Source organism: Palaemon carinicauda, chromosome 1, assembly GCF_036898095.1.
Source record: "Palaemon carinicauda isolate YSFRI2023 chromosome 1, ASM3689809v2, whole genome shotgun sequence".
Lineage (NCBI taxonomy): Eukaryota > Metazoa > Arthropoda > Malacostraca > Decapoda > Palaemonidae > Palaemon > Palaemon carinicauda.
The window spans coordinates 10,581,880-10,601,879 of NC_090725.1; the positions used below are offsets into that span (position 1 = coordinate 10,581,880).

At 37.7% G+C, this 20,000-nt stretch overlaps 1 protein-coding gene across 6 annotated transcripts in view; it reads left to right on the forward strand.

Annotated features, from left to right (window-relative positions):
* Positions 1-20,000, forward strand: part of l(2)k05819 (transmembrane protein 94-like protein l(2)k05819) — a 420,286-nt gene that overhangs the window by 305,563 nt on the left and 94,723 nt on the right. For 5 of the 6 annotated variants that reach the window (XM_068379965.1, XM_068379935.1, XM_068379940.1 and 2 more), the window contains 2 exons: positions 9,048-9,167; positions 9,522-9,730. In XM_068379965.1, the coding sequence (XP_068236066.1) occupies positions 9,048-9,167; positions 9,522-9,730 (329 nt within the window). The remainder of the gene's footprint in view (positions 1-9,047; positions 9,168-9,521; positions 9,731-20,000) is intronic. The other variant, XM_068379957.1, reaches the window with a different exon arrangement.

Here is a 20,000-nt window from a genome sequence, read left to right on the forward strand (position 1 = left end):
GTCTCTTTTAAAGTCCAAGAGGCTGGAGGTAGACGAGGCAGATGTGAACGACCTTGTCGAGGAACATCAGGAAAAGCTCAGGTCACAGAAATTGATAGAGCTGCAGGAGATGCAACATTCGGAGGTGTTGCAGGAGCTTAGTAGCAAGGAGGAGGTGGAAGGCGAGGGCAGCCTTTCTTCAGCAGAAATCAGACATGTTAGCGAAGTGGCATGAGTTTTCTGATTTTATGGAAAAGACGGACTCGGACAAGTTGGCGTGTGGTCGTGCGTTAGCCTATTGTGACGACACATGCGTTCGTCATTTTCCCAACGTTTTGAAGGGGAGACAAAAGCAAACATCCTTAGATAGGTTCCTTTTTAAAAAGGCTGTCAAAAAGTGAATGTGAAAGCAAGGCAAAATAAGCCAAGCCAGAAGAAGAAAAGTGAAAAAATGAAAATGAAAGCAAAATTAGAATTAAGTTTAGTGTAACGTAAGATTAACATTTTATTCTTAAATGTGTGTACAGTAAGCTAATTTCATTTAAGTTAAATTTAAAGTTGCTAATTTCATGTAAGTTAAATTTAAAGTTAAGGTTATGTTACATAGTGTTACAGAAGTTTTGCGTACCGAACGTGTTGCCGTCAAGTCTCTCTCCTCCCCGTCCTCTCTCTCTCCTCCTCCTCTGCACACCCCGTTAGCCGCTACCGTCTGTCTCGAAGGTAAGAACTCCATAATAATGTTACATTTTATTGAGCATCATAACCAGTTCATAGGCATTTGTTATTTTGTGAGTGTAGAATGTTGATTAGAACAATTAAAAACGTTTTTCCACTGTAATATACTGTACTGTTTTTAGGGTTTTTTTTCAGAGGATAGGAATTGATTAATTTTTTTTTTAGTTATTTTATATGGGAAAAATTCATCTGAGATACGAGCAATTCGACACATGAGCTTGGTCCCAGAACGCATTAAACTCGTACGTCAAGGTATTATTGTATATTTATATATACAGACGCTCCCCAAGATACGAACATCCGTGTTACTAACATCCGGATATACGAACACAAATTGACGGAAGTCCAAACATGTTCGTAAACATCCGTAGATTTCATCGCAAGTTTAAATTTTGAAATTAGCGCCACTCCCGACTTGTATTGACTATATGTTGATTTTGTTATTACCAATGTTCTACTTAATTTTTCTTAGGACTTCCAAATAAATTAAATGAATGTCATTTATAGAATGTTTTTCTTTTATGACGCCGCCTAAAACTGAAACCTTCCATCATAATAAATAAATGAAGGCATATATATATATATATACATATACATATACCCAGGCACTTCCCCCAATATAATATATATATATATATATATATATATATATATATATATATATATATATATATATATATATATATATATATATATATATATATCAGCCTGAACTTGGTGCCGGTCCAAAGCCCGAGTAAATGGGGAGGGTTCGTGGCAGGAAAGGCATCTGGCCGTGAAAAATTGGCCAAAACCTTCGATTAAAGGGATTAACCGATGATGAAGTGTGGGGCAGAGGTAGATGGAGAACGCTGGCCAGAAACATCGACCCCACATAAGGTGGAAAAAGATGCAGACAAAGAAGAAAATTATATATATATATATATATATATATATATATATATATATATATATATACACATATATATAAAATATATATAAAATATATATATATATATATATATATATATATATATATATATATATATATATACATACATACATATATATAAAAAAATAAAATATATATATATATATATATATATATATATATATATATATATATATACATACATATATATAAAAAAAAATATATATATATATATAGATGTGTGTATATATGCAAATGAAAATGGAGCTTATTTCATAAGTTTGTGTTCAGCAAACAATTTTATCATTGGAAGTACTCTTCCAGCACAAGGACAACCACAAATATACACGGACTTCACCATGTGGCGATTACAAAAATTAGATAGATCACATTGCCATTAATAAAGAAAGAAGGAGGACTCTGAAAAATTTAAGAAGCTATAGCGTTGCAGATATTGATAATGATCACCAGCTCCTCATTGCCATACTGAAATCAAACTTCGAGCATCCAACAGAAAATTAGATGAATTACCTAGGTTTGATACAACTAAGCTTCTAGAAGATGAGCACAGAGAAACTTACAAGATTATTTCGTAGAATGTAGCATGAAGAGGCAGAACCTGATGAATGGGAGTTAGAAGTGTTGGTGAAAATAGCAAAGTAAAGGAGACCTGACTGATTGCAATAATTACAGAGGCATCACACTTATGCTAGTTGTTATGAAAATATATAGTATGCTTATTCTAAAGAGACTAGAGAGAGATTGATGAAAAGGTGACATGAACAAGCAGAATCTAGAAAAGGTAGATGTTGTACAGCAATGCAGAGAATATAGAAATCCATTTTTGAGGGCATTTGTGGGCCATAAAAAAGCCTTTGATAGTTTGCACCAGTCAATTTTGGGGAGAGTGCTCCGTTATTATGGAATTCCTCTTAAATATGTAAATTTGATTAAGTACATTTATGAACATAGTAAGTGCAAAGTTAATGTTATTGGAGTCCTGTCAAATGAATTTCTAGTGAACAGTGGAGTACTCCAAGGGAATGTGTTGTCACCTATGTTGTTTATCCTCCTCATAGATTTTGTAGATGTGTAGAACAGTTGGAGAAGGTGGAGAAGGATTGGACTGGAATGGTAATAGGAAATTAGTAGACCTAGAGTATGCTGAAGATGCTGTCCTTATTAGCAGAACACCACAGGATTTACAATGCTTGCTTACCAGAATGCAGGAGGTTGGGCTTAAGCAAAATAAAAGAAAGCCAGAGATGATGAGAACAAAATATGCAAAGGAAGAGGAAATATCATTGGAAGGAGAAAGGATTGATGAGGTAGAATAATTTAAGTATTTAGGAACTATGATCTCTAATATAGGGTCTTTCAAATTAAGTTTGGTGAAAGGTTGAAAAAAGCAAATCAGACAATGGCTAGGTTAAGTAAAATTTGGAAATGAAATCTCCTGAAATTACATATAAAAATCAGATTCTATATCAGTTTAGTGAAATCGGTGTCAATGTATGGACATGAGTCGTATGACAATGAACCAATTTCCAACAGATTTAGTAGATTTGAGAACAAAGGCCTCAGAAGGATATACAGAGTTAAATGGCAGAACAGGATTAGATATGAAACTATAAGAGAGTACTCGAGTGCCATATGTGGATGAGATCTTGGTGAGGGGTAGATGGAGATGGTTTGGGCATGCTCTTTGTACTCCCCAATGAAGATTAGTTTACCAAATGTTTAACTGGGCTCCACAAATGCACTAGAAGAGTTGGAAGACCCAGGCCTACATGGCTATGAACTATGGAGTGTGAAATAGGAAATGATGAATAGAGAAGTATTGAATTAAAAGCTCAAGATAGAGACAACTGGCAAAATCTAACTGAGTTCGTTTGCGTCAATTGGTGTAGGAGGAGATGATGAATATGTGTGTGTGTGTATATATATATATATATATATATATATATATATATATATGTATACATGTATATATATATATATATATATATATATATATATATATATATATATATGTATACATGTATATATATATATATATATATATATATATATATATATATATATATACATATATACATATGTATATATATATATATATATATATATATATATATATATATATATATATATATATCTTACACCTAATAACACAAAGGACCTCGGTTAGATTTCTGTTAGATTGATAAAATGTAAAAGCAACAAACAACGTAATCAAGCAAAAAATAAATAATATCCCCAAAATATAAACTAAATATATATCTTGTAAACAGAAAATGCATGCATGTTTGGAAGACTATTGGGCAAAAAATGTCGGCCATTTTGTTTCTGAAATTTGATGGTGATGACCCAGTAATTGAGGGTGGAAGGGAATTTTTATTCAATTTTGCACCCACAAATTAACCTGAAAACATTTGCTGCCTGCTTTTAACACAATATACATACAACACCTTACTAGAGGATACATTTGAAAATCTGAACATGTCTATACTGAGACTGTAATATGTAATTTTACAATTACTAATGGCAACATTGAACTTCACTCTCAAACTCTTGAGACTTGAGCCAGTCATTGTGTTGGAGGACTCTAATTCTCCTGGAATGCATTGCTGCCACATACACAATTTTTGTTTTCACAAGTTAAATAAAAACTTAGAAGTGTATATGTAGAATTTATTACACCAAGCGTTCATTTCCTTGGTTTTACAAGGTGATATAAGTTCTTTTATGCTAATTGAGATATAATGGTATGGAAAGAGCATGACATCTCAAAACTAAGGTATGCCGTTCTATAGAAGTGTATATGTAGAATTTATTACAGCAAGCTGTCATTTCCTTGGCTTTACAACGTGATATAAGTTCTTTTATGCTAATTGAGGTGTAATGGTATGGAAAAAGCATGACATCTCAAAACTAAGTTATGCCGGTCAATGTTAGTTATCACAAAAACTGTGCTTGCCTGCAGCAGGCACTGTTCAATATAGCCAGTTTTAGCTGAACCATGCGTGACTGATATATTTTTAGGAATATTAATTTTAGTAACATTATAATTGAATTTTTATTATGAATTTGTATTATTTAAGTTTAAACTTAAGCTTCATTAGCTAAATACAAAAAAAGGTTTTAATTCTCTCAAAAAAATCATGAAGATACATGAAATATACTTCTGAAGCCTTTGTTCTCAAATCTACTAAATCTGTTAATTTTCATCTTATCAATGAAATTGTATTAAGTTTCGTCCTAGTAATGCTATATTGGCCTGCTTAAATAACAAAAAAAAAATGTTTGGCCAATGTAACTGAGGAGGAAGCTAATAAACGGTAATCTTAAAATGTGAATAAATGCAAATATTACAGTATTTACATATTCATTTTTCCTTACGACTGAACTTAACACCATTTGTGTGACTATCAGTCTTGGTTTCAATCATGATATTGTATAGAAAAATATTATATATATATATATATATATATATATTTATATATATATATATATATATATATATATATATATATATATATATTATATATGATGTATGTATAATATATATATATATATATATATATATATTATATATGATGTATGTATAATATATATATATATATATATATATATATATATATATATATAGATATAGTATAATATATTATATATAATATATACTGTATACATATATATATATATATATATATATATATATATATATATGATGTATGTATAATATATATATATATATATATATATATATATATATATATATATATATAGATATAGTATAATATATTATATATAATATATACTGTATACATATATATATATATATATATATATATATATATATATATATATATATATATATATATGTATATATTTACACTGCTTTGCGTCAAATACATTCTTAGAATTTCAGAATACATAATTACAAGATAAATGCTGCATGAAGCAATCATGTAGCATATTTTTAACATTTATTGCTTTTATTGTACAATGAACATTTATATCCTGTTCATTAGCTCTCACATGAAAACAGTTACATTCTGTTTGACCATGAATATCAGAATTTAGAAATAATTGCTCTCAAAATTAACAAAGGTTAATATCTTTACTCAAATAGAAGAAAATATGTTATTATACTGTACATCAGTAAATTCAACAGTCACTATTAGTACACTACAGTACACTATATGACTTTGCTGTACTTTGGAGCTTTTACTCAAGGGAAAACATCACAATGCCTAAATACACGTAAATTCGCAGTCAAGGTATTACATTATCATGTAGAGTTAAACGCAACCTCTTCCTTCTTCATGATACAGATCTTATATTCAAAGAAATCACAGTATGCATTATTTGGGCGATGTCCATAAATTTGCTAAATCCATCTATTTAAATAAAATTTTGAATAACCTGTGACTAATTTGTACAATTCTCATATTCTGTTAGGAACATATCCTTTTGGTAACATAAATATCGCCTATATAGAGAAATTTAGCTACACTGCAAGTGAAAAAGCAAAAATAAAAATGCCGGTTGTGTAAAGTTTTCAAGTTTATACAAGTTGTATGGCTTCCAAACTTATCGTAATATTGAGAAAGGTATGAAATATTATTTTCATTTTGGTATGACTAGGACAAGTTTGATTAGTACCAAAATCCCCTAAGTTGAATTTTTTCTGGTTGAGGCACCATTATATCAAATACACATTATAATGAATAGTGTTTATATAGGTTGCATGACGGGAGACCCATGAGGAACTGTTTATTTTTGCAGAATCTCAGCAAAGGACTATGGATTAACTGTGAATGGCCCATTCATATCCTTATCTTGCCAAGATCTTTTGAATTTGGTACTCCTTTCATCTATCTAATCATAGTGTACCTTATTGAGAAACTTCCAGACTGTTACTCACACTTCCTATACAGTAGAGGGGTCCTTGTTGCACATTTGGTATCCAATAATTTTCATGAAAAACTTGAGTGACTTGTCATATGAACTGGCCCTAATTGTAGGCAGATATTAGAATTTTTATGCCCTTCACTTGAGTTCTAGGTGGTCATCTAGTTTGCCTTTCAGTTCTTTCTTCCTTTCTTCTATCTTGCTGTTCAACCTCTTATAACTTTTATCTCATTTTGTAACTCTAGGATTTTATTCTAGATGCATTTGGGCACTGAATGGCTTACGGACACCAGGTTGGCTTCCGTAGCATTATAAGATTTCCTATGAGTCTATTTAAGGTATTAGTATCAGAATGCCTTTATTAACCGTTTTCTCTCACATTGCGCCTTTAGGCTGCATGAATTCTATTGAAATTGCTAACACTGTAATCTAGTATAATATCAGTAAGTTCCTCTCACCTTCTACACTTTACTGCAAAGAACTGACTTCTGAATAGTAGGCCTACAGGTGATTCATTGAAATCTTTCTCCCTTTTTCTTCCTTTTCTGATATGACAAGGCTGACAGACAGGAGTTACTCCTCTATCCAGACAGCTCAAAAACTGAATTATATTCCCCTTGACCTTTCTTGGTAAACTCTGTGGTTAACATTTATTCAAAGTTTTTGCACTACTGTATAGGCACCTCATCAGCCTTATGCAGCCATAATTTTCTATTTTACCAAGACTAATGTTTTATGAATTGAGGATCCCAGCCATTTTTTTCTGACTCATACCTCATGAATATTTACCTCAAATGCCTTAATACATTTTTGTCTTAATTATGTGGTAGCCTCTTACAGGGCAGTCATTTTTTCATCTTTTCCCTCATATTGACCACTTCCGAACTGTATGTGTGTGTGGAACTTCACTGCTGCACTGTTGTTTTGTCCTATACGCCAGCTTCCAGGTTAGACCTACCAGCTTTTTTAACTTAATAGATGGCATGAATTTTGTTGGACTTTGCACACTTGAGTGGGTTAACATCATAACGGATCCTGATAAAGTTAATTTTCAATTGATATCTTCCTACTAGGAGAACTGCTGTCTGTAAATATTTTTGTATCTAAATTAGTGGTATGCTGATTTTATGAACAGAGCAATTCCTTAAAACAAAATATATATAATATATATTTAAGCCCTTAATTTAAATAATTGGGCTCCCTTCTGAGGGGGGAATATTTAATAAATTTTAGAGAATAATCACATACTGAGTGGATTAGAGATACTTTAAAATGTCTTACTTCTCATGATGAGAATTCCTCATTACTTAAGGAAGCAAGATCATCTGTGTGGCAAATTTATAATTTGTACATTTACCTGCTTTGATACAATGTTTAACCCTCTTACCCCCAAAGGATGTACTGGTACGTTTCACAAAAGCCATCCCTTTACCCCCATGAACGTACCGGTACGTCCTTGCAAAAAAATGCTACAAACATTTTTTTTTCATATTTTTTATATTTTTTTTTTGAGAAATTCAGGCATTTTCCAAGAGAATGAGACCAATCTGACCTCTCTATGACAAAAATTAAGGCTATTAGAGCAATTTGAAAAAAATATACTGCAAAATGTGCTGGGAAAAAAATAACCCCCTGGGGGTTAAGGGTTGGAAATTTCCAAATAGCCTGGGGGTAAAAGGGTTAACAGTTGTCTAAGGCAATGGTGTGAATATATAACACAAAATATTCAATTATTTGTTTGGCTTCTCGTGATTTAAAAAGAGAAATAAGACAGAAAAAATATATCCAATTGTATTGGGGGAGATTCTTCTATCTCAAGTAATAATGATATCAGTAATTATTGAGAGTCATTTATGATAGAAAGCAATCTAGATTTTGGAAAATAATAATGTTATAAAACTTTTGAATGATATCAGTGAAATTAATATTTTTTATTTTTGGCTGTTGAAGTAATTAGTCTCTTACTAGGATTTGGGGAATATTTTCATCAGTTGTGCATTATGATGTAAAGGGCATAAACAATTTGGAATTTATATATTTTTTTTTCTGAAACAGCTTGCAACATTTTTATGAACCAAAGAATATTTGTAGAATATTACCAATAAAGAGATCTTAAAATTCTCGGTAGTTTAACCGTGAACACATAGTTTGTTTTTCTATATAAGACAAATATTGCACATGATTTATACATAACTATTCATTTATGTGTAATTCAGAATGACTGTAACAGAGTTGTGAAAATTTTATGAATGTTGACAAAAGACTTCTTTTAGTTTTTGAAATCAAATAAAGGTAAACTTGGCTCCTTGCATTGGTATTATCAGTCTTGGAAATCAAATTAGATGTCATGTTTCTTCCATAATTCAGTATTTAGCTCCCTTGGTGTGTAATATCCTAGATATACACTTTGATAAGGAAAATAGACTAGTAATGAGTAATTTGTTACACTTAGGATTAACAAAACAATGTTAACATGTAACAAACACATTAATCAATAAATTGGTTCCAGATTGGTAATTTTAAAAGATTCATAAGTGACTGGAATGACTCCTTTGATGGTGCCATCAGTCTATCCGAGCATCAACAGGATGGCTACCCACCAACAATGCCTAATGAGAAGGAGTACGAAGTAAATCACCAATAGATTTTCTTTTCAATTCGCAGCTGTAACTCTCACTTTCATGTTACAATCATACATACAATTATACATAAACTTTTAGTTAATCTTTAAATAACAGTACACAGAAATGTTATTTTTATTTTATTTTTATTTTACAAAAATTGTTTTTTTAAATTATCTTTAATTTATTATGGTAGATTAAGTACACAAAGATATTAAACGTGTTAGTACATTCAATGTCCAAGGATTAAAAAGTAGATTTAGAACGCATGAAATATTAAGAAATTTCCACATACTGTATGTTTTTAAATCTGGTTCACTGTTAATTAATCCTTTTTTGAATTGTGTATCATGAATTTTCAGGCCCAGCTTCCTAAAGGTATTGAAAACATTAAACCACACTTAGAAAATGTGGATAATGTTCCACTACTTGTGTCCCTCTTTACTGACTGCACACCCCCTGCAACACGCGCTATGCTTTCAATTATGCAAGAATACACAGAGGTCACTATAGTTATGGGCTCCTCTGCCAATGCTGATAACATGATGCTGTTCATGCAAGCGGATGCAAGGTAACTATAACTGTGGTTTCTGCCTAATAAATTTCGTCACTGGACTCATTGAGGCCAGATATCAGCTATTGATATATTCTGTAAGTTTTATATAACATGATAGGGAAATTTAGCCTTTATCAGCTGTAGATTATTTCGTGTTCATCAGAAGTATCCAAGTTGAGCCTATTATTTTTCCCTTATTTTATTATTTTATTTTTGAAATTATGGAAAATTTTATAGCCTAGAATTTTTTTAATACAACCCATAATTTTCAATATTTAACTTAGCCGGTGATTATATAGCTGCAACTCTGTTGCTCGACAGACAACTCTACGGAAAAACTCGCCAGCGATCGCTACACAGGTTGCGGGTGTGCCCAACAGCGCCATCTGTCGACCAGATACCCAGCTCTCATGTAAACAAAGACTCAATTTTCTCTCTGTCGAGGTGTCGACAAGACGTACTTTACTCGCTGTTGCTAAACTGGAGTTTTTCACATCTAATTGGTGAAGTACTATATTCTAGTTTTGAGCTTTCGCTGTGCAGGGTTTTTCTTCACACAAATCCTTGAACTCTTTTTGATATCGGATTCTTTGTTGATGACTTTTTGATCGTTTTTTGGAATTTCCCTTGACCAATTCAAAATGGCTGACCCTTCACAAGTCCCCAAATTTAGGAAATGCAATGCTAGGGACTGTTCTAGGCGTCTTCCGAAGGCTTCTATCGACCCTCACACTGTTTGTTCCAATTGTCGGGATAAAACCTGTCAATTGGAAGATCGGTGTGAGGAGTGCGTTGGCCTTTCGGAATTCGATTTTATCGAATTTCAAAAGTACACACGTAGGCTAGAGAGAGATAGAGTTAGGAGAAGTTCTTCTCGTTCTATTGATATATCCTCTCCTCATGCCCCACAACCTATTCCTTCCCCTGTAGTGGTTGCTCCTAACCCCCCTCCTGGCACTCAGGAACCATCGATGGCTGATATGATACGTGCCATCCAGGCTCTGGGTGAGAGAGTTGAGTCCCTTGCTAGTGACCGTAATCAGCTCATGGCGGATGTGAAGGAGCTTAAGTGCCAAAGTGCAGTGGGAAGTGCTAAAGTGCCAAGTGATAGTGTTGTGGACAGTGTTGCGCTTGAGGGTTCGTCTGTTCGTGCCTGTCGTCCTCCTAGTCCGGGACCTCTTGCAAGCTCCCAAGTCCAGGGGAGAAGCAATGTCGTACGACGCATGGGTTCGAGAGGCTTTAATCAGCGAACAGACGTTCCCTCCGTGGTATCGGGCGTATCTACCCAAGATCGCTCCTACCTACCTAAGACGAGAGAGCCCATTTATACCTCGTCTTCTGAAGGTGTTTCTCACAAGAAACTTTGGACCAAGGTCTCGCGACCGTTAAAACGTAAATTGGTCCCTTCAGCACAAGTCCAACGGCCTGGTTGTAGCCACTGGGTCAGTTCGGACTCGTTGCCGTCATCCGATGACTGCTCACCGCCTAAGAGAGGCAAAGCGGTACCGCTTCAGACAGTAACACCGTCTGTTGCCGCACCTGCTCCTGTAGACCCTAAGTGGTCTCTACTGCAAGACATGCAGTCTAAACTTACGTCTCTGATGCAGGACTTTCGTGCGGAGAAGGTTGCTGCCGTACCAGCTAGTGCAGCGCCTAGCCTACAACCCTCCACACGATCGGTTGTGCGTCCTGTGGACGCTGAGGTAACCTTCTCACTCACACCAGTTGAGAGAGTTCCTCCACCCATGCGTTCCAGTGTGATCTGCCAGCCGCATGTTGACGTTAAGCGACGCACGGAGATTGCCGTTGACGTTCTGGATGTTCAACAACCGTCAGAGTTGCCTTGTTTTGACGCGGTGCTTCAACCTCCGCAACCCAGTGTGGTTTCCACTGCGCAACCCCATCAGTCTAGACAGTCTGGGGTAGACGCTGTGCGTCCCCGCGCTACCATGGTTGTTGCCAGCTCACAGACTGGGCAGCAGTTCCATGACGTTGCGTCCGGCTCAGTCACGCATGCACCAGTGCGACCGGACTCAGCGAACCAGCCGTTACCCACTCCGTTGCCGTTTCCTCATCAGTTGTCGGATGAGGAACTTTCTGATGATGATGTTGCTGCACATATAGATGAACCACAATCAGAATTGGACGAGCCTAAGTCTACTCAACCCTCTTTGGACTTTAGAAAAGTTTTGGCCATTTTCAAAGAGCTGTTTCCTGACCAGTTTGTTTCTGTGGCTCCTCGTTCTCCGCCTTCAGAGTTTGTTTTAGGCATGCCGTCTACCACTCCTGCCTTTACTAGACTCGTCCTCGCACGCTCGTCCAAGAGAGCTTTGCGGGTGATAGGAGAATGGTTGCAGTCCAAGAAGAGCTTAGGGAAGACAGCCTTTGCTTTTCCCCCTGCTAGACTCTCTTCTAGATCGAGCGTCTGGTATGCCACGGGAGAAGTTCTCGGCTTGGGAGTTCCTGCCTCTGCCCAGGGCGACTTCTCAAGTCTTGTAGACTCTCCCCGCCGCCTTGCCATGAGACGCTCAAAGATATGTTGGTCATCATCGGACCTGGACCACCTTTTGAAAGGAATCTTTAGGGCCTTTGAAGTTTTTAACTTCTTAGACTGGTGTCTAGGAGCCCTAAGCAGGAAGATCTCTTCGACAGATAAAGAGACTTCCTTAATCATTATGTCCTGCATGGACAAGGCCGTACGTGATGGGTCTAATGAGCTTGCTGCATCATTTGTGTCCGGAGTCCTAAAAAAGCGAGAAAATCTCTGCTCATTCCTTTCTGCTGGAGTTACACCGTGCCAGAGATCTGAGCTTCTCTTTGCTCCTCTTTCCAAGTGCCTTTTTCCAGAAGTCCTGATTAAGGAAATAGCCGCTTCGTTAGTGCAGAAGGACACTCACGATCTTGTTGCGTCCTCAGCTCGCAAAGCTCCCCCTTTGCCTACCTTGTCAGCTAGACCAAGGATGGACACTCCAGCGTCTCGATTTATTCCGCCCTTTCGTGGCAGAGCCTCCAGCAGAGGAGGTGCTCGTGCCGAAGGGAAGCGAGGGAAGAAGAAAGGATCCAAGTCCTATAAGGGCAGAGTCTGACTGCCCGCATCTTCAGACAGCAGTGGGAGCCAGACTCAAGAACTTCTGGCAGACCTGGGAGAAGAGAGGCGCAGATGCACAATCTGTGAAGTTGCTCAGAGAGGGGTACAAGATCCCTTTTGTACGGAAACCCCCTCTAGCAACGTCTCCCATCGATCTCTCTCCCAGGTACAGAGAGGAAGACAAGAGACGAGCCTTGAAACGGGAAGTGTCTCTTTTGCTAGAGAAGGGAGCGGTGGTCAAAGTCTCGGACCTTCAATCTCCGGGATTCTACAACCGCCTCTTCTTGGTTTCAAAGAAGACAGGAGGGTGGAGGCCGGTGCTAGACGTCAGTGCTCTGAATGTCTTTGTCACAAAGCAGACGTTCTCCATGGAGACCACAAAGTCAGTCTTAGCAGCGGTCAGAAGGGAAGACTGGATGGTCTCGTTAGACCTAAGGGACGCCTACTTCCACGTCCCCATCCACCCGGACTCCCAACCTTTTCTGAGATTCGTTTTCGAAAAGGTGGTCTACCAGTTTCGGGCCCTGTGCTTTGGCCTAAGCACAGCTCCTCTTGTGTTTACGAGGCTGATGAGGAATGTAGCCAAATTCCTCCATTTATCGGACATCCGAGCCTCCCTTTATTTGGTCGACTGGCTTCTCAGAGCCTCTTCCAGTCGTCGCTGTCTGAAGGATCTAAAGTGGACTCTAGATCTGACCAAGGAATTGGGTCTCCTTGTCAATATGGAAAAGTCGCAACTGGTCCCATCCCAAACTATTGTGTATTTAGGGATGGAGATTCACAGTCTAGCTTTTCGGGCTTTTCCATCGGCCCCCAGAATAAGCCAAGCCCAGTTATGCATCCAGAACATGCTGAAGAAGGAACACTGCTCAGTCAGGCAGTGGATGAGTCTGGTAGGGACGCTATCATCCCTGGAACAATTTGTGTCATTAGGAAGACTACACCTCCGTCCTCTTCAATACCATCTAGCTTTTCACTTGAAAAAGGACAAGACGCTAGAAGCGGTCTCGATCCCCATTTCCGAAAAGATGAAGTCTTGTCTGACTTGGTGGAAGGACAGTATCAACCTAAGAGAGGGTCTTCCCCTGGCTGTTCAGACTCCCAACCACGTTCTCTTCTCGGACGCATCGGACGTAGGCTGGGGCGCGACATTAGACGGTCGGGAATGTTCAGGACTGTGGAACTCGAGTCAAAGGATCATGCATATCAACTGCAAGGAGCTGCTGGCAGTACATCTGGCCTTGAAAAGCTTCAGGTCTCTCCTTCGAGGCAAAGTGGTGGAAGTGAACTCGGACAACACCACTGCCTTGGCGTACATCTCCAAACAAGGAGGGACCCACTCACTGACGTTGTACGAGATCGCAAGGGACCTGCTCATCTGGTCAAAAGGTCAAGACATAACACTAGTAACGAGGTTCATCCAAGGCAACTTGAATGTCATGGCAGATTGTCTCAGTCGGAAAGGGCAAGTAATTCCAACAGAATGGACCCTCCACATGGATGTATGCAAGAGACTTTGGGCCACTTGGGGCCAACCAACCATAGATCTCTTTGCAACCTCGCTGACCAAGAGGCTCCCAATATATTGCTCACCAGTCCCAGACCCAGCAGCAATACATATAGATGCCTTTCTCCTAGATTGGTCACATCTAGATCTATACGCATTCCCACCGTTCAAGATTGTCAACAAGGTACTGCAGAAGTTTGCCTCTCACGAAGGGACAAGGTTGACGCTAGTTGCTCCCCTCTGGCCCGCGAGAGAATGGTTCACCGAGGTACTTCGATGGCTAGTAGACGTTCCCAGAAGTCTTCCTCTAAGGGTGGACCTTCTACGTCAGCCACACGTAAAGAAGGTACACCAAAGCCTCCACGCTCTTCGTCTGACTGCCTTCAGACTATCGAAAGACTCTCGAGAGCTAGAGGCTTTTCGAAGGAGGCAGCCAGTGCGATTGCTAGAGCAAGGAGAGCATCCACCCTTAGAGTCTAACAATCGAAGTGGGAAGTCTTCCGAGACTGGTGCAAGTCAGTCTCTGTATCCTCGACCAGTACCTCTGTAGCTCAAATAGCTGACTTTCTCTTATACCTGAGAAAAGGACGATCCCTTTCAGCTCCCACTATCAAGGGCTACAGAAGCATGTTGGCATCGGTCTTCCGGCATAGAGGCTTAGATCTTTCCAACAATAAAGATCTTCAGGACCTCCTTAAGTCTTTTGAGACCACGAAGGAGCGTCGTTTGGTTACACCTGGTTGGAATTTAGACGTGGTACTAAGATTCCTCATGTCAGACAGGTTTGAGCCGTTACAATCAGCCTCCCTGAAAGATCTCACTTTAAAGACACTTTTCCTGGTATGCATAGCCACAGCTAAAAGAGTCAGTGAGATTCATGCCTTCAGCAAGAACATCGGATTTTCGTCAGAAAAAGCTACATGTTCGCTACAACTTGGTTTTCTAGCCAAAAACGAGCTGCCTTCTCGACCTTGGCCGAAATCGTTCGATATTCCCAGCTTATCGAATATTGTAGGCAATGAACTAGAAAGAGTCTTATGCCCTGTGAGAGCTCTTAAGTTCTATTTAAAGCGAACTAAACCTTTACGAGGCCAATCTGAAGCTTTATGGTGTTCAGTTAAGAAACCATCTTTGCCTATGTCAAAGAATGCTTTATCCTACTTTATCAGACTGTTAATACGAGAAGCTCATTCACATCTGAGTGAGGAAGACCAAGCATTGCTTAAGGTGAGGACACACGAAGTTAGAGCTGTCGCAACTTCCGTGGCCTTTAAGCAAAATAGATCTCTGCGAAGTATAATGGACGCAACCTATTGGAGAAGCAAGTCAGTGTTTGCGTCTTTTTATCTAAAGGATGTCCAGTCTCTTTACGAGGACTGCTACACACTGGGACCATTCGTAGCAGCGAGTGCAGTAGTGGGTGAGGGCTCAACCACTACAATTCCCTAATTCCATACCTTTTTAATCTTTCTCTTGAAATGTTTTTATTGTTGTTTTTTGGGTTGTCCGGAAGGCTAAGAAGCCTTTCGCATCCTGGTTGATTTGGCGGGGGGTCAAAGTCATTTCTTGAGAGCGCCTAGATTAGGGGTTTGATGAGGTCCTGTTGTATGGGTTGCAACCCTTGATACTTCAGATCCTAGGGGTCGATCAGCATCCTAAGAGGATCGCGAGGCTCCGTAAGGAAGACGTACTTAAAAGGCAGAGTAATTGTTCAAGTCGACTTCCTTACCAGGTACCTATTTATTTTGTTTTTGTTATTTTGATAACTTCTAAAATGAAATAAAAAACTCTTAGCTCATAAAAGTGTAAACATATATTACTGGTCTCTACCCACCATCCTGGGTGTGAATCAGCTATATAATCACCGGCTAAGTTAAATATTGAAAAATGTTATTTTGATTATAAAATAAATTTTTGAATATACTTACCCGGTGATTATAAATTAAATGACCCTCCCTTCCTCCCCAATAGAGACGCAGTGGGACGAGGAGAAAATTGAGTCTTTGTTTACATGAGAGCTGGGTATCTGGTCGACAGATGGCGCTGTTGGGCACACCCGCAACCTGTGTAGCGATCGCTGGCGAGTTTTTCCGTAGAGTTGTCTGTCGAGCAACAGAGTTGCAGCTATATAATCACCGGGTAAGTATATTCAAAAATTTATTTTATAATCAAAATAACATTTTTGCATATTTGCTGTGATAAGTTAAAATGAATGTTTCCTGGCTCAACTGGGCTGTCCTGATCTGTTTAATGCTTTGTATATCATTTTGTCTTACAACTCCATGAAGTCGATATCTTAGTCTGCCAGTTCATGGCACAAGTTGAGCCAGTAATTTACCACCTAAGTATTTTTTTATATATGCAATCATCCAGTCTTGCTATGTATGCAAGTTTTTTTTTTATCAAAATGCTTGGCATTTTTATTTGGAAGACTAGTCCCAGTACTAGACCACCAAGTCTCAGTGTTAGCCTCCCATATTGCTTTGTTTATGGGATTTGAGAGTAATTTCATGGTAATTGAAATTTTTTTACAACCAATTACTTCACATTGATATTATCACTTGAGCAAGTAATAGCATATAAAGGTAGGCAAGAGGATTTTTTATAATGGTTTCAAATTTAATTTACCGTGAAATCTCCTTAACCGCAGCCAATATGTTAAAGAATCCCTGCGGTTGTGGAAGTGCACTGTTAATAGACAAGATAAACTCAATGGTTTTAAATTCATTTGAGAAAATACTGTACAGTACACCTTATACCCCATAAATGGAAAGAAAGATATGTACTGTATATGTAAGTGTACTATACAGAGCATTATTGATTGTGAAAAATTATCTTTGATCTTTATTTTAATTAATCTTTTATTTTTATTTAGCTCGTGCATGTTTTATTTTAGTTACCCTTCTCTGTTTTCTTGTGTGTGTCTTGCATGATTTATTTGAGTTATCCTCTCCACTTTTATATCCTATCTATCAAGATTTTCTGTATGTGGTGTCATGACAGGTACATTTCTACAATACTAATTAGCTGTCTGCATGAAATGGTTTTTATTTCCTTAAGCAGTTTATTCTAGGATAGATTATTTTTCTGATCTTGCGTGCAAAGTTTACATCAGAATTTGTGTATTTTATGTACTTTTTTACATAATTCAAGTCTATTTGACTAAAAATATTATCCGACATGCACTGGCTTCACCGATTCTTGTTTCATTAAATCAATTATTGTATATGCAAGACAGTTAGGTTTTATTTTCAGCTACCGGTACGTATATTCCTTTGGAGCTTCAAGATTACTACATGTATTCTGTATAAACGGCCTACAAGACTTTCCCTTCTACAGAAAGATTACCACGTTTTCCGATCCCGATATGGCATCTCAAGACCGGGTAGGCCTACAAGGATGCCTTGTGTTTTTCTTCTCTTTGAGGAAAGGTGAATGGCTGTTCCCTTTCAAACTGACCATTCAAAGGAAAATGGCCACTTGGATCGCAGGTGTCATAGTCACACTCTCAGGGACCCGTATGTTCTATCCCCAGAGAATATCTTCCTCTTCCCTGTCTCCTGTATCCAAAAAAAAGAAGAAGCCCACCTGGAAGCAGTAACAGCTACAGGACTCCCTTTATCCTAACTTCTCCAGTTACAAGGGGAATCTCGAGTCCTGACCCAGAAGAGCTAAATTTGATCTCACCAAGTAACCCAGATGGTAATGTGGGTTAAAGAGGTGTCAATATATGGCCACATTCCCCATGGAATTATATATAATTTGTTTGATTGCTGATCACTGTTTGGCTTAGAACATTCAGGCATGCATTCAGAGTTTGTTGTAATTATTCTTATTCTGATTTCATGTTTTATACAAATGTCAGACACTATTCAATCAATTGTCATCCACGTGTTTGACTTAACGCCTTAATTCATGGGACAATGGAGTAGACCCCTTGTCTAAGGGTCCCATTGTGTTTTACACATTTGACTTAACCTATTATTCATGGTATAATCAATGTTATTTGTCAAATCCCTTTATGTTTTATATTCTGACTAACCCTTTGTTTTGTTGTTGTTGATGATTGTATGAAGATAAGTGTAATTTGTAAGAAAAAAGGTGTGAGATAGATGAAGGGAATATTCAATTTTTATTTAACCCATTTTTGTCTATTTTTCATTTTGCCATGCTTTTGAGAGTTTAAATGGATTTATCAGGGAAATTACTAAGGCCATTTATTTAGTATTTATTTGGATCCCACCCTCATAGGTAATTAAGTTTGTTACATGCTCTAACTACATTATTCAAAGGATTTTAGTTTAAGAAATAGAATTAGGGATCGTTTGGTGAAACGTATTATGACAGTGATCTCCTCTCGGAGTTGTTGAAGTGAACGATCCGCATTCTGAAATTAGGTCCACAGACAGATTCAAAATTTATCGTCATACACTAGTGGTCCCCATCACACTTGCATTATTGTCTTTTCATTTCATTATTATCCAGCACTCTCAGTTGGGATTTATTCTAAGCTCAGAGAAGCGGCTGAACACTAGGGTAGTACTGGTATCGAAAAAATCCAGTATATACTGTATACTGTATGTCAGAAAGTATCTAAATTTATAATTGTGTGTATGGTTTACGAACCACAACATCGTAGGTACCTCCCTGGTGGCCTGGGAGTGATAGCGGTCCAATTTCTTAGGATAGGATCCTAGATTTCTGTTGTGGGAGGTTCTCCCGGAAAGTAAAATTCCCACATTCAGATATGATTTTCACATTGCTATTTCATAAAACACACCATAGTACAGTATGTAGTACTGTATAACATATATACTTTCTACAATCACAACACAATTGCAGTGTACAGTAAACTATGACATACTATACAAAAATGCTTGAATACATTACAGTACTGTATATGCAAGAAACAATCTCTGCTGTTCACCAACTGCTCTATTCTTCTTGTTGACTCTCAGTAGATGATTATGATGATGATGACTTTTCTCATGCCTACACCGATGAGGTGAAGTGATGATGGCAATGTACATTCACTTCCACATCCCCCTCTCATTGTGTCGAGGATGTATCTGGCTTTTGTCTGGAGGGACCAAAGTCTTCCTATTCAAGCCCCAGTTTGTCAGTCTAGAAACAGCACCTCAGTTTTTCATAAGGATATTGATAATCGTGGCCTATTGGGAACACAAGCTTGAAATTCTCCTCCTTCTGTACCTGAATGACGTTCCGATCTTAGATTTTCTTTCTGACCCCTTCCACCTGAGCTGCCTTCCTTTGTATGGAAATTGATTTTATTCTGAAGGCAGTAAAACCTTTAGTAGAGATTCAAGTCTCCTTTTGGATGTTATTAAGACATTCAACCTTTCTGCAAAGAAATGGTTTGAGCAATAGGACTACAAGTCTTCCTTGAGACAATTATCCCCCTTTAGCAGGTACAGGATATTCTCTTTCCAGCTCCAGCAAGCAGCTCTTCTGTTCCAATGTTGAGGGGACGTACGGGCGAACTTTCCCTGGTAGCAGGGCTCTCACTACTAGTAAAAAGGAGCCTATTTTTTCTGGGTGATTGATATCCTACAGTATACTAATGCTTCTAAAGATGGCCAGGACCCCTCATGGTGAACCTGTGGATATAGACATTTTGAACAGATGAAAAGATCTCCTTTACATCAATATATTGGCATGCCATGCCTTGT